Genomic DNA, 13152 nt, shown 5'->3' on the forward strand with positions numbered 1-13152 from the left:
AGACTGGTGGTTGCCAAGGGGGAGGGGTTGGGGGAGGGATAGATTAGGAGGCTGGGGTTAGCAGATATAGGCTTTTATATATAGAATGGATAAACAAGTTCCTACTGCATAGCACACAGAACTATATTCAACACCCTATGATAAACCATAATGGAAAAGAATATTAAAAAAAAGAATGTAAAAAAAACAAGTGAGGTTGGAAGGGTTGGTGATGTGGCTGGGAAGCTATGGGTTCTGATGAGCTTCAACTTCAGATTTATACAAGTGAAGTGTCTGTGGAACATATATTTAATACTAAGTAGTTCAATAGATATTTATTCATTGAAGTATGCAGCAAAAAGCTTAGAAGAGATCACTTTTAAAGCTGTTTTTTGCAGCTACCCACAGGTATTGATTGAAGCCACTAAAGTAGAGGAAGTCACCAAGAGAAAGATATAAAAGGGGAAAGAGAGCAAAACTTGTTCTGAAGAAACTAAAATTCTTGGGAAAAGCTCCACAGCCTTGAAACTACATCTCCCTTCTGCCAACTTTTATAGTAACCGGGGTGAAATCGAGTAATAAAAGGATTACTCACTGGTTTCCAAATTCTGATGCTACGAAAAGGAAGCCTGTTTTAAGCACACACATGGCAGCAGCAACAGGCACAGTATCAAAATACTTGAGCCGGATCTCGGTAACCTGGAGTGGAAAGAGAAAAAGATACTAGTGAATAGGCAAGTGAAGCCACGCCATGGAAAATAGCCCAGTATTATAAGGTAGTGTAATAAGCAAAGTAGCAAATAAAATACTGTCCTTCATTTCCAAACCAGCGGTCAGCAAACTACAACCCTCAGGCTAGTCACACAGTTTACACAGTACTTACGGCTGCTTTTGTGCCACAATGGCAGAGCTAAGTAGTTGAGACAGGGACCACATGGCCCACAAAAGCCAAAAATGTTCACTACCTGGCCTTTACAAAAAAAAACTTGCCACCTCCTGAGCTCTTTTAACAGGTATCTAAGAAATCGCCCAGTGTTCAGCACTCCTCCATGGGATGAAAAAAGTAACAGATCATGTGTATTACCAGTTTTCAGTAGACATGGAGAACTTTCTCTTGTTATTCACTAGAAACGGCATTACCCATTCTCACATTATATGGCATCAGACCAAAAATCTGTTAACCAGAGGGAGAAAACCTACATTCATGTACCAGTTCCAAACTTTAAAAGCTTTAACACCTTAGGCAACCACTTTTTAAGGCATTCTGTTTCCATTTTTTTAACTTGTAAATTATCCTTTCTATTTCAGAGAGTAGTTGTAATGAACAAATGGTTTATAAAACCACTCTGTAAATCTTAAATGCACATATCAGTTTTTAAAATAAGGTTACTTAATTAAAATTAGGATGAAACTTTAGAAAGTTTCATTAACTAGACTAACCACAACAAATAGGTTTTTTTCATTTTTTTCCCTCCCTCCATGGTCTACTTACCATATCTTCATCTGTCTCCAAAGTGATCTTAAAGATATCTCCCTGCTCAGTTTGGGCCAAAAAGAAGAACATTGACTTGGTCTTATGGGTGGCAGAGCAGACAAAAATCATTCCTCTTTCAGGGTCATCCAGGTCATTCTAGCAAAGTCAAATACACAACCAACATCTTGGAAATGAGTACTCCTTTTCTGGAATTCAACACTTTACCGACAAGGATCATACGGGCCATCCAAGGCCTAGAGGCATCTGGAGCCTCTCCATGCAAGCTTTGACCCAGAGCAGCCTGCCGGTCACAGGACTAAAACACAATAACCAAAAATTCTTGTCTACCATAAATACATAATAAAGCTTACGTTTAAAAAAAAAAAAAAAAAAGCCACAATTCCACTCTACAGCCTAATCAGATCAATAAGGCAAGAACTACCTCCAGAGAAATATGTCAGAGAAGAGACATGAAATTTAAAGAATCATCATTTCAGGCTGTGAATAAAAGACTGTTACATGTTCACGACAATACCATCCAAAGCATCATCATCAGCCCTTATTTCCAAAGGGCATTCCCCCTTGGCTGGACTTTGGTTTTATTTTTTAATGTTTCCAACATTTTGTACTTCTCTCAGAGTAAGTTCAAGGGCAAAACATGTTTTATACTTCTTTGCAGCCCCAAAGCTAAGTACAGCACCTGGCAGTCAGGTCAACTAAATGGATCAACTAAACTGATCAACTAAGCGGAATCACTTATCACTCCTTACCAAGAATTTAACTTGCTAATCTTACCAGATATTCTAAAATTGATGGAATCTTACTCAGATACCATGTACTAGATAAACTAAGTCCTAAAAGATTTAACCTCAGCACCTATAAATTAATATTAAAAAGATAATCTGCGGTGAGAGGAGAAATTGAGGAAGCAGACATCAAATAAGATTACCCATGTGCTGTTGATAACTGCTGAAGCTGGGTACACAGAAGTTCATTATATACACAATCATCCCTTGATATCTGCAGGGGATTGGTTCAAGGAGCAGCCAGATACCAAAATCCACGGTTGCTCAAATCCCTTATATAAAATGGGGCAGTACAAGGAATAGTTAGCCCTCCATATCCATGCATGAGAACCCTGCAGATATGGAGGCCCAATTGTATGCTTAACGGTTTCCACAGTAAACTTAAAATTAAAAGCAATAAAGCACCATTTTCAACCACCAGTGTATGATTGAGAGGAAAACCACTGTGTGAAAAGATTTAGGGGAAAAGAGTATTTACACAGTCTCAAAGTTCACTAGTTTCCACACCAATTACAAAAAGGAAAAGGTACCTTTACAACAAAGAGAAGTAGCAGGTGATCAATTTAGCATTACCAATAATGAATCAAATCAGCATTATGTGCGCGTAATGTAACGTAATGAAAAATATATATCAGCACCTAAGTAATAATTCTATCAAAAATATAACATGGATGTTATCATGAGGAAAAAGACTATGAGACAAACTACAAGAAAATTAACCCAAACTCTTAAAAAAAAAAGTCAGTATCATAAAAAAACAAAGGTGAGAGGAAATATTCTAAATTAAAGGAGACTAAAGGTAGATATAAGGGATCTTGGGGATACAATGAGAGAACTGTACAAAAGATAATTGTATTACTCAAAATGGTAAATTTCTTGGGCACAATACTGATAGTGTAGGAAAATTTCTTCCTTCTTAGGAGCTACATCTTAGGAAATTCTTGCAGTGTCATACAACCTATCTTCAAATGGTTTGCCTAAAAAAATTTGCAGATACATAAGAAAGAAAAGGCAAATGTAGCAAAGCAGTATTAATTGGGGAATCTAAGTGAAAGGTATACAGGAATTCACCATTCTCTCCTTTTAGATTTTTCTGTATGTTGGAATGGGGTGGGGTGGGAGAGAATGAAACACAATTTATCTCCAATGAATACACCTGGATTCTTCAAACTAGAAACTTTCAGGAATTTCAAATTGATAATCTCCATAGGTTCTTCGAGAATGAAAACTGTGTTGGGTTTTTTTTAACTGAAGTACAATTGACTTACAGTATTATGCTAGTTTCAGGTGCACAACATAGAATTGTGTTGACTTTTAACTCCCTTTCTCAAAGATTTTGTTTTGCTTTTGTTAAGGTATTTTACTGGCTTTATTAAAAACATTTACAAAGAAACTAAAACTTGATTAATAGATAAATTAAGAGAACACACTGTAATTACAAAAATTAAGTTCATTTCACAAACACAAATATATTTTCTCTTATGGCAAACAAAGACCTTACCCGTCTCCTCGGAATTGGACAGCGGATATCTGGTTGGTCACCAAAGTTCTTATAGGTGATGTAGTTTTCAGAGCAAATCAGCACTCCACTTGGACCATCTGACCCCCCTGGAACTGTCAAGAGAAAATGAAACTCAGCAGTGATTTGACATAACCATGAATTACAATTTAGCCTTCAATTCCTTCCCTCCTTCAGTACAACTTGAAGGTACAGTGTGCCTGAAGGTGATAAACATTCAATGTTTCTTTTCCATGATAGTTATGCTAGACAAGGATAGGGCACCATTTGGGGAATCTCAGCCTGTCCAGATCTCTGATAATGCATCTTAATGTTTAGCTCCAAGCCCAGAACTCAGTTCTTACGTTCGGACCTATAATCCAACTGCCTACTGGACGCTCTCACATGGATATTCCATAGCAGCTTAAAAATGAACGTATTCATAAACAAGTGCAGAGTTCCTTCCCAAACCACCTCCTGGGTTCTCCACCTTAAAGAACACTGTCATCAACCAACAGACCAAACCAAAAACAAGAATGTCATCCTTCAATTCTCCCCTCTCCCACAGCCCTATTGATTCTACCTCCTTAGCAGTCCTCATGCTGCGAATCTCTCTTGGTTTAGTGAAACAGCTTCCTGACAAATCTCCTGGCTTATTATCTTCTATTCCATTACCAAAATGAAAGCATGTGATCTTTTAAAAACGTTCACCTTTAAACATGTCATTATTTTCCTGCTTAAAAATCCCTCAGGGCTTCCCTAGTGGCACAGTGGTTGAGAGTCCGCCTGCCGATCCAGGGGACACGGGTTCGTGCCCCAGTCCGGGAAGATCCCACATGACGCGGAGCGGCTGGGCCCGTGAGCCATGGCTGCTAAGCCTGCGCGTCCGGAGCCTGTGCTCCGCAATGGGAGAGGCCACAACAGTGAGAGGCCTGCGTAATGCAAAAAAAAAAAAAAATCCCTCAGTAGCTACCTCCCACCTCTACCCCATCCCTTTACCTCCAATGATCCAATCACAATGAGCTTTCAGTTCTTTCAATGAACCATGTTTTTTCCTGCATTTCGTCTTTTGTGCATTCTGTTCCATTTGGCCATAACAGAAACTCCTCCTCAACCCCCGTTACACTTAGCTAACTCCTAACTGGTCCTCAGTTCTCAGCTGAGAGCACTTCTTCTGAAACCTTTCTCTGACGCATTGCCTTCCTTCCCTAGGTTAGGGACCCCTCCTCCATGCTGTCATACCATCTGGCACACTCCGGCAATTTTTTTGCTACTATCATATATTCACCACTACACTCAATCTTGCATAAAAGGAGACACCACATCTAATTTTTCATCACTGCAGTCCCAGAGCCCAGTAGACTGATTCTGCACATACTGATTGTAGAGGCTCAGTAAAAATTTGTTTTAATGAATGAAACCCTCATAAATGAGAAGTACAATAATACATTACAGCAAGTAATTAAGTACAATCTATTTTCTAAAATTCTTCTGCTTAATATATAAGAGGTCTCTTCCTAAGATTTAATGCTCAAAGACAAGCACTGTTTTGTATCTTTCTTCCCTAAAATCCTCCCCCAACAACTGACATATTTCACTTTAGAAATTAATTCAAGTGCAAATAACTTGAAATAGAAAGGACTGGATCACTGTCTTACTCAAGCCTGATGAAATTTAGATTACCACAAACACAGTTGCCCTCCTTTAGTCTTTTAATATGAATTAAACCAACACTGATTCTTCATAGTGAACATCTTTGAGCTCCTACAAAAATCGTACTTTGCTCCAGTGCATCTAAAACACTGTTGATCTGATTTGCTAAAATTTAAGGTTTTTGCACTCATAGTCACAAGTATAACCAGCCTGCAAATTTTTCTTATTACTATCCTTCTCTATTTTTGGTACTGAAGTTATATTAGGCTCATAAAGTGGTACAACAGTTTTTATTCTTTTTTCTAACCTCTGGAGAAATTTAAGGTCCCTGAAAATTCTGGACCTTAAATCTTCTGAGAGAAAGAAACTTTGGATTATTGCTCCAATTTCTTTAACAAATGCTGGTCTATTCAGGTTCTTAATTTTTTATTGGATCAATTTTGGTAACAGTTACATTTGTCTTTTCACAAAGCCAGGTTTTGATTTTTGTAATGAGTGAAAGATTGACTACAGTCAAGACACCAGAGCAACCAATAGTAATCAATATTCTAAGCTGACTGCTCTCTTTTCTTCCCTGCCCCCATTAGAGGATAAGAGTTAACCACCACATGAATTTCTAACCTTGCCAAAACATAGACAAGGCACTTAGGTTTACTACAAATTGATTATAGTTTCCAAATCATATTAAGCAAACAGTGCTAAGTTTGAACATAAAATGGACTAAGCAAAATGGTACAGAGCAGCTCTAAGAGAAAAGTACCTGTAATAAGGAAGTTTCCATGTTCCTCCAAAGGTTCACTGTATTTTCGGACCACATGATTTAAACCAAGGTCTAACTCATAGAAAGTAAGTGTCTGCTGGGTATTAGCCGCTGCTTCCCCAGTTGGATCATTGTCTGCTTCCTATAGAATAACAGTGGCACGAAGACTAATCAGTACCATAAAATCAAACTTTTAAAACTGGAAAGTAAAAAAGAGTGGATATATGCATATGTATAACTGACTCACTTTGCTGTACACCTGAAACTAACACAACATTGTAAATCAATTATACTCCAATAAAAATTATTTAAACAAACAAACAAACATAGCTGGAAAGGGCATCAGGATTCTTCCATTTCACAAACGAGGAAGCAGAGGTCCACAGATGCCAAATGGTTTGCCAAAGTTCACACTAAGTAATGGCAGAGTGAAAGCAAGAGCCCAGGTCTTCTATTTCTGAGACCAGGGTTAGCTCTACTAGAAAATACTGTCTTCCTCTCAAGCAAAAGAATGGTATGCCCCATCTTTCACTATCTCCCAGTGAAAAAATATCCCAAATACACTTTCACCTCCTTTTTCAGGGAGCTTTTCCCAATAAATACCCTGTTTCCACAGGGTGACTATTCAAATCAGGTAAATTCTGAAACACTCCAAAGTATTTCAGAAAGGTATTTGGAATAGAAAAAAAAAAAATTGTGAGCAAGTAAGATATAAGAAATGCACAATGAAGAAAATAATCTCAGGAAAGCACCAAGGTGAGTGGAAGAAACCCAAAGGAGGGAGACGGGGAGAAGGGAGGAGAAGGAAAAGGTGGGTAGAGAGATTGAGACCCCCCCCACCATCACCTCATAATCCATTTCCAGACAAGCAAACATTGGATTTTCAAATCCCACATCTACTCCGACCACATGATACACTAAAGTGTTCGCTTTGTGGGCCTCCAGTGGAGATGAAATGGTAAGCCGGGCTGCAGCATCTCTGTTCAAGATATACACCAATTTCTGTTTCTCAATGGCGCCTGTTGAAGGAGACAAAACATATAAATACTCCAGATAATGAAACCAGAGGCTACAGAACAGCTAGATTCACGTCACAATTATTTTCTGAAAGATCGTTAATAGCCAGTACTAACTCTACAAGCGTATGCATGCTTTAGGATTTTGCTAAAATAGACAAGAGCATAATTTTACCCCCCTCCTTCCTAATAGGGATCTTAATATCCCACTAACTCTTCAAAAATTTTTATGACAAACTAAACAATAATTCATAGAATTGCCAGCTTTATTCTCTGAATTAGATCTAATGATTTTGTGACTGGTCAAAGAAGGTTGCCCTCTGGAAGCCTGATCAGATACACAGAATTTTCTTCAAGATATTTATCAGAGAAGAGACATGAATGTGAAGCATCACTTCAGGCTGATGAAAGCAACCATATTCATTGTCTAATAATGTAAAATCTTACAGTGTAGCCTTTTTGCTACACTTAAAGAAATGGAAAAACACCCATTTCCAACTAGATAAGAAGTAGAAAAGGTGTGTTAAAACTTCTCCCATTGTTTTAAAAGGAAAAGCAACTTTAAACTTTAAACATCCAAAATGATCCAAACTTTACCCAGCTGAGTGATTTCTTGGCACACTATCAAGATCACAGCACTGTTACCCTGAACTGAGCTTCTTTAAGAGTCAAAAAGTCAACAGAGTAAGTCACTCACTAATCATAACAGCTCGCCCTTTGGGATCCACAGCTAAGAACTGGCCAGGAACAATGCGGCGGCATCCACTCTTGCCAAAGGTTTCTTGGTGAATTTTCTCAAACATATTCTTAGATGGCTGGTATTCCAGAATAACAATCCGACCTGAGTCACTACCAACCACAATGTAGTCTTTTGTGCCACCTGTCAACCTAAAGGCCATGAGTGACCGGATGACACCAAATACTTCCACAGTTAGTAGAGTGTGTACTTTGCCGGTGTTGGGGTCAGGGCGAAGCAGCTCCAAGATCTTTCCCCGGGAAACAACAATTTCCTGTTGTTTGGTTCCTGAAAAACACGAAAAATAAAGATCATGAACAATCAGAACTAGTAACCTGAATGGATCAAAATTCCACTAAAGGGACTTCCCTGGTGGTCCAGTGGTAAAGAATGTGCCTTACAATGCAGGGGACACGAGTTCGATCCCCGGTCAGGGAACTAAGATCCCACGTGCTGCAGGGCAACTAAGCCCGCACACCACAACTACTGAGCTTGCGCGCCTCAACTAGAGAGCCTGCATGCTGCAAGCTACAGAGCCCACGTGCTCTGGAGCCCGCGCACCACAACTACAGAGCCTATACGCCCTGAAGCCCCCACACCACAACCACAGAGAAGCTCACGGGCCACAACGAAAGATCCCGCCTGCCGCAACTAAGACCTGACACAGCCAAAAAATTAAATAAATTAAATTTTAAAAAAAGCCAAAAAAGATAAATGTAACCGAGCTGGGGGCTTAGTATTTTAAGTTAATTTGTTCTACTTTAAAAGGTACTTTTCCTGGGCTTCCCTGGTGACGCTGTGGTTAAGAATCTGCCTGCCAATGCAGTGCAGGGGACACAGGTTCGAGCCCTTGTTTGGGAAAATCCCACAGGCCACGGAGCAACTAAGCCCGTGCGCCACAACTACTGACCCTGCTCTCTAGAGCCCACAAGCCACAAGTACTGAGCCCGTGAGCCACAACTACTGAAGCCTACACGCCTAGAACCCATGCATCACAAGAAAAGCCACCACAATGAGAAACCCGCGCTCCGCTATGAAGAGTAGCCCTGCTCGCCGCAACTAGAGAAAGCCCGCGCACAGCAATGAAGACCCAATGCAGCCAAAAATAAATAAATAAAATAAATTTAAAGGCAAAAAAAAAAAAAGGTACTTTTCCCAGAATTTAAAACATCTAACAAAAGTGGTATCAAAGAACTTTTCAAAAATGGTCACACAAGTTATTTTAAAACTTCCTTTTTATTTTTCTGAGATTTGCCATCAATCTGCGTTAACTCAGAGTTGCCTACAAACGATATTAACATATAATGTTTTGGGGACTTCCCTGGTGGCGCAGTGGTCAAGCATCTGCCTGCTAATACAAGGGACACAGGTTCAAGCCCTGGTCCCAGAAGATCCCACATGCCACTGAGCAACTAAGCCCGTGTGCCACAACCTCTGAGCCTGCGCTCTAGAGCCTGAGCCTCAGCTACTGAGCCCACGTGCCACAACTACTGAAGCCCACGCGCCTAGAGCTCATGCTCCGCAACAAGAGAAGCCACCGCAATGAGAAGCCCACGCACCACAACGAAAAGTAGCCCCTGCTCGCCGCAACTAGAGAAAGCCCACGTGCAGCAACGAAGACCCAATGCAGCCAAATATAAATGATTTAAAAACAAAACAAAAAAAACCATATAATGTTTTGCTTCGTAAAATTTAAAATTACCAAAGGCTCTTTCTAGCCCATCTTTAAGGCTATTGTTCTAAAAAATCATATTAACTTTCTGGGCTGTTAGCTGTAATATCTCAAAGACCTTTTAAAGCTACCACCTAATATATGGTGTTTATTTCTAAACTGACTCCTAAAAAGCTCACTTGCTTTTATAACTGCAATCAACACCTCCAAATACGTAACAGTCAACTTGTCCCCATCTCTCCCTGCTATGTAATTCCACCCAGATGAGTTGTCATCACCTTTAAACTAAATGTTTAAAATATCCAAGTTCCTCCTTCCCCAAACACACTCTCTGGTCTCAAGTAACCTGCTATCAATGTTACTGTCATTTTCTCTGCCACCCAGGTTGCAAACTCATATTTTCTCTTTCCTTCTATCCTCACTGCCCTAATATAGATCCTCACTATCTAATGCCTAAATGGCTTCCTATCCTATCTGATATGCCACTCCTACCCACCTGAATCCATTCTCATTTGCTCAATGCCATCACTTATCAGGCCACCTTATTTTCCAAAGGTCCTTTGGAAGATCAAGTACTCCAAAGTGCTTTAGAAACTGTAAAGCATCACATAAATTACAATATTCTCTAACGATTAAAAGATTTTTTTCATAATTTGTTTTAGAAAAAAAGTTTGAGATTGAAAAAGCAATTTGAAGCATAAAACTAGTAATATTAAAAATGTTAGAAATTCCCTGGCAGTCAATTGGTTAATACTCTGCACTTCCACTACAGGGGGCACAGGTTCAATCCCTGATCAGGGAACTAAGACCCCACAAGCCGCGTCATGTGGCCAAAAAAAAATTTTTTAAATGTTAAGCTCAGAAAGATAATAATAGAAAAACTTACCAGAAAAGTTGCCATGAATGGCAAAGCTGATGCCAGTGGCTCGCTGCAAGGTCAAGTTGTACAGGAACATGGTAGCAGTAACACTGAGCCACCCACAACTCCACAATCCAGGTTTTGGTTATACCAAGTCAAAGCAAGCTAAGAGTACATAAAAACAGAAAAATATCAGCTGTGCAACTGTTATTTTAACAGACATTTCTGTATGGGAACTTCTGGCTGAAGACAGCAGAACCAGGAGAGTAAGGCCTATTGAGGAACAACATACTTGTAATTAAGAGTGCCTTCTACATACCAGGCACTATGCTACTATACACTCTGTTTCAACCTCACAAGAAACCTATGAAGTACTCAATATTACACTAATTTTACAGATAAGAAAATTGAGCTAAGAAATTAAATTGTCTGCCTGAGGTCACGTAACAAGTAGTATTATCGCTAGGAGCTTGGATCTGTACCATTAAACCAACACTGTCTATTTGACTTTGTCACAGAAACCAAGTAGGTCTACATTTACTTGTATTTGAATAGGCTCTACTTTCACATGGTTCAGAATTCAAAAGCACAGCAAAAAGCTGACTCCATCCATTCCCTAGCCATCCAGTTTTCCTCCCTGTAGGAATCAATTTCACCAAGTTATACTGTGTCCTTCCAGATATTTTCTGTATGTACAAAGAAAAATATATATTAATACTGTCTATTATCCCTTTTTAACTAAAAGTTAGATACTGTATATCATACACTCACATCATAGTGCAACTGATTTTTTATCACTTTACCTATCTTTTGAGATAGCAACAAACAAAAGGCTTTCTCAATTTTACAACTACATAGTATTCCATTGAAAGAGTATATCACAATTCATTTAGCCAACACCCTACTGACGAACATTCAGTTTCTTCCCAATCTCTTGCTATTACGAACACTGCTGCAAAGAAAATCTTTCATATATAGGCCATTCATATGTGCATGACTGTATCTCTAAACTGAACTGTCACTTCAGGAGCAAGCCTCCCCAAAGGAGTATACAGTCACAGAAAAGGATTCTTCTCATCAGACAGAACTGAAGACTGCAAACTGATGCACTTCTACCATAAAAGAGTTACCAAAACTACACCTATACACAGTTAGTGCTGGAAAATAAACTGAGCTATTTTTCCTCAATTACAAAAAGAAGGGATCTTGAGAAATTCAAAGTGATCACCGTGTAATTAATGTACGAGTTTGGTTTTGTTAAATGAGAAAAGAAAATGATGAGCAAATGTCCTTATAAATAATAATCATTTGGGGGATGGGCAAGAGCAGGGTGCCTAAGAGAGGAAAAGATCCTGCAGTCTGGAAACAGGTCCTGAGACATATACATTCTCCTACTTGAAACCAAGGAACATCAAGGAAACCAAGGAATGTTCTTCTAGGATCACAGGGAAAAAAGGAAAAAGTCTTGAGATGGAACAAGAAGGGACTGAGAAATGACCTACAAGAAGAAAAATAGAAAAAACATACAGACACAGAGACATAGATACACACACACCCAGAAGGGCTTAGACATTGGGAAATTTCCAGGGAAAGTTGTGCTCAGCTTAAAGTCTGGGTAAAAAATAAGCAGAGAATGTGTTAAAGTTGCTCTCTGAAAAGTAGTGAATGTGATTCTCAGACATAATTTATTCTGTTACATCTTGCTCTTATTATAAAATTTCAAACATAATTTCAAATCTCCAGTTATCAACAACAGAATTTACAATGAAAGCCCTACCATGTTGTCAATGTGATCCGTGTTGCAGGACTGATTACGTTAAAAATAAAGAATTTTTTAGAAAACAACAGAGGAAACCACAGGCCACTTCTGAAACCCGGAAAAGCTTTACAACCTACGCTATCCATTACTATCTTTGGAATTCATTTTCCCCAAACCTAGTTGGATCCAGGTTCCCCAAGTATTGTTATCTTGGGTAATGGAGGAAGTTGCAATCTGGAAGCAGACCAGCCAAGAACAATATACCAGGAACCAGTAACGGCCAAAACTTGGTAAATTTTGATTTCCCCCACTTCTATCTCCTGCCGGTGAATACTAGGAAATGAGCCTGTGATTGCTCCCTCCACCCCTTCTCCATGTGCCAAAAGAACATCACCGCATGAGGATCAGAGAAGGAAACAAGTCGCCCAAATGCCAAAATACAAAAGTCTTGACTTCAAAGGCTGTTTCCATTATTTACACTTTTAACACCCTCGATCTTTCCACCCTCCCGTGTGTCGTTTACTTTCTCCAGAAAACGTCCCTCCTGCTTGCTCCTTCTCACACCTCCCCCAGCGCCTAAAAGGTACACAGTTTCTAGAAAGCTTATTTTGAGCCAGGCCTGGTTCCCACACTGTGAACGGAAACGGGAGACGATTCCCTAAAGCCGCCCCAAGCATTCCCTTTCCCGTACCTCTCGGGCCTAAGCTGCCTCAGAAACCCCTGCCACAGGCTCGGCCCACCCTCCTACAAGGCCGCTATCCGCCTCCCCGGTCTCGGGGAGGTCGGGGAGCTGTTTCTTTACCCTGCAGCCAGGAGGATGGCGTAGATATCCGACAGATCCTCAGTTTCCTTCAAGCCTTAAACAACCACCAACGCCAAGCCGCCGGCGTCCGCCATTAGCTCCTAAGACAGGGACCTTCCGGTTGGCGCGCGACGGAAA

General features: G+C 39.8%; 1 protein-coding gene and 2 non-coding genes across 3 annotated transcripts in view; all 3 read right to left on the reverse strand.

The window, feature by feature from the left end:
• SF3B3 (splicing factor 3b subunit 3) overlaps window positions 1-13107 on the reverse strand; it is a 46982-nt gene extending 33875 nt beyond the window's left edge. The window contains exons 1-8 of the mRNA XM_065898486.1: window positions 13015-13107; window positions 10481-10618; window positions 7884-8210; window positions 7017-7189; window positions 6171-6312; window positions 3761-3873; window positions 1472-1609; window positions 575-678 (exon numbers count right to left, since the gene is read on the reverse strand). Of these exons, the coding sequence (XP_065754558.1) occupies window positions 575-678; window positions 1472-1609; window positions 3761-3873; window positions 6171-6312; window positions 7017-7189; window positions 7884-8210; window positions 10481-10550 (1067 nt within the window). The 5' untranslated portion in view covers window positions 10551-10618; window positions 13015-13107. The remainder of the gene's footprint in view (window positions 1-574; window positions 679-1471; window positions 1610-3760; window positions 3874-6170; window positions 6313-7016; window positions 7190-7883; window positions 8211-10480; window positions 10619-13014) is intronic.
• On the reverse strand, window positions 1864-1954 carry LOC136141570 (small nucleolar RNA SNORD111). The gene has a single exon (XR_010657746.1). It is a non-coding gene; the product is annotated as a small nucleolar RNA SNORD111 (small nucleolar RNA).
• On the reverse strand, window positions 7511-7590 carry LOC136141572 (small nucleolar RNA SNORD111). The gene has a single exon (XR_010657747.1). It is a non-coding gene; the product is annotated as a small nucleolar RNA SNORD111 (small nucleolar RNA).
• Window positions 13108-13152: the final 45 nt, after the last annotated feature.

This window comes from Phocoena phocoena, chromosome 20 (assembly GCF_963924675.1).
Source record: "Phocoena phocoena chromosome 20, mPhoPho1.1, whole genome shotgun sequence".
Lineage (NCBI taxonomy): Eukaryota > Metazoa > Chordata > Mammalia > Artiodactyla > Phocoenidae > Phocoena > Phocoena phocoena.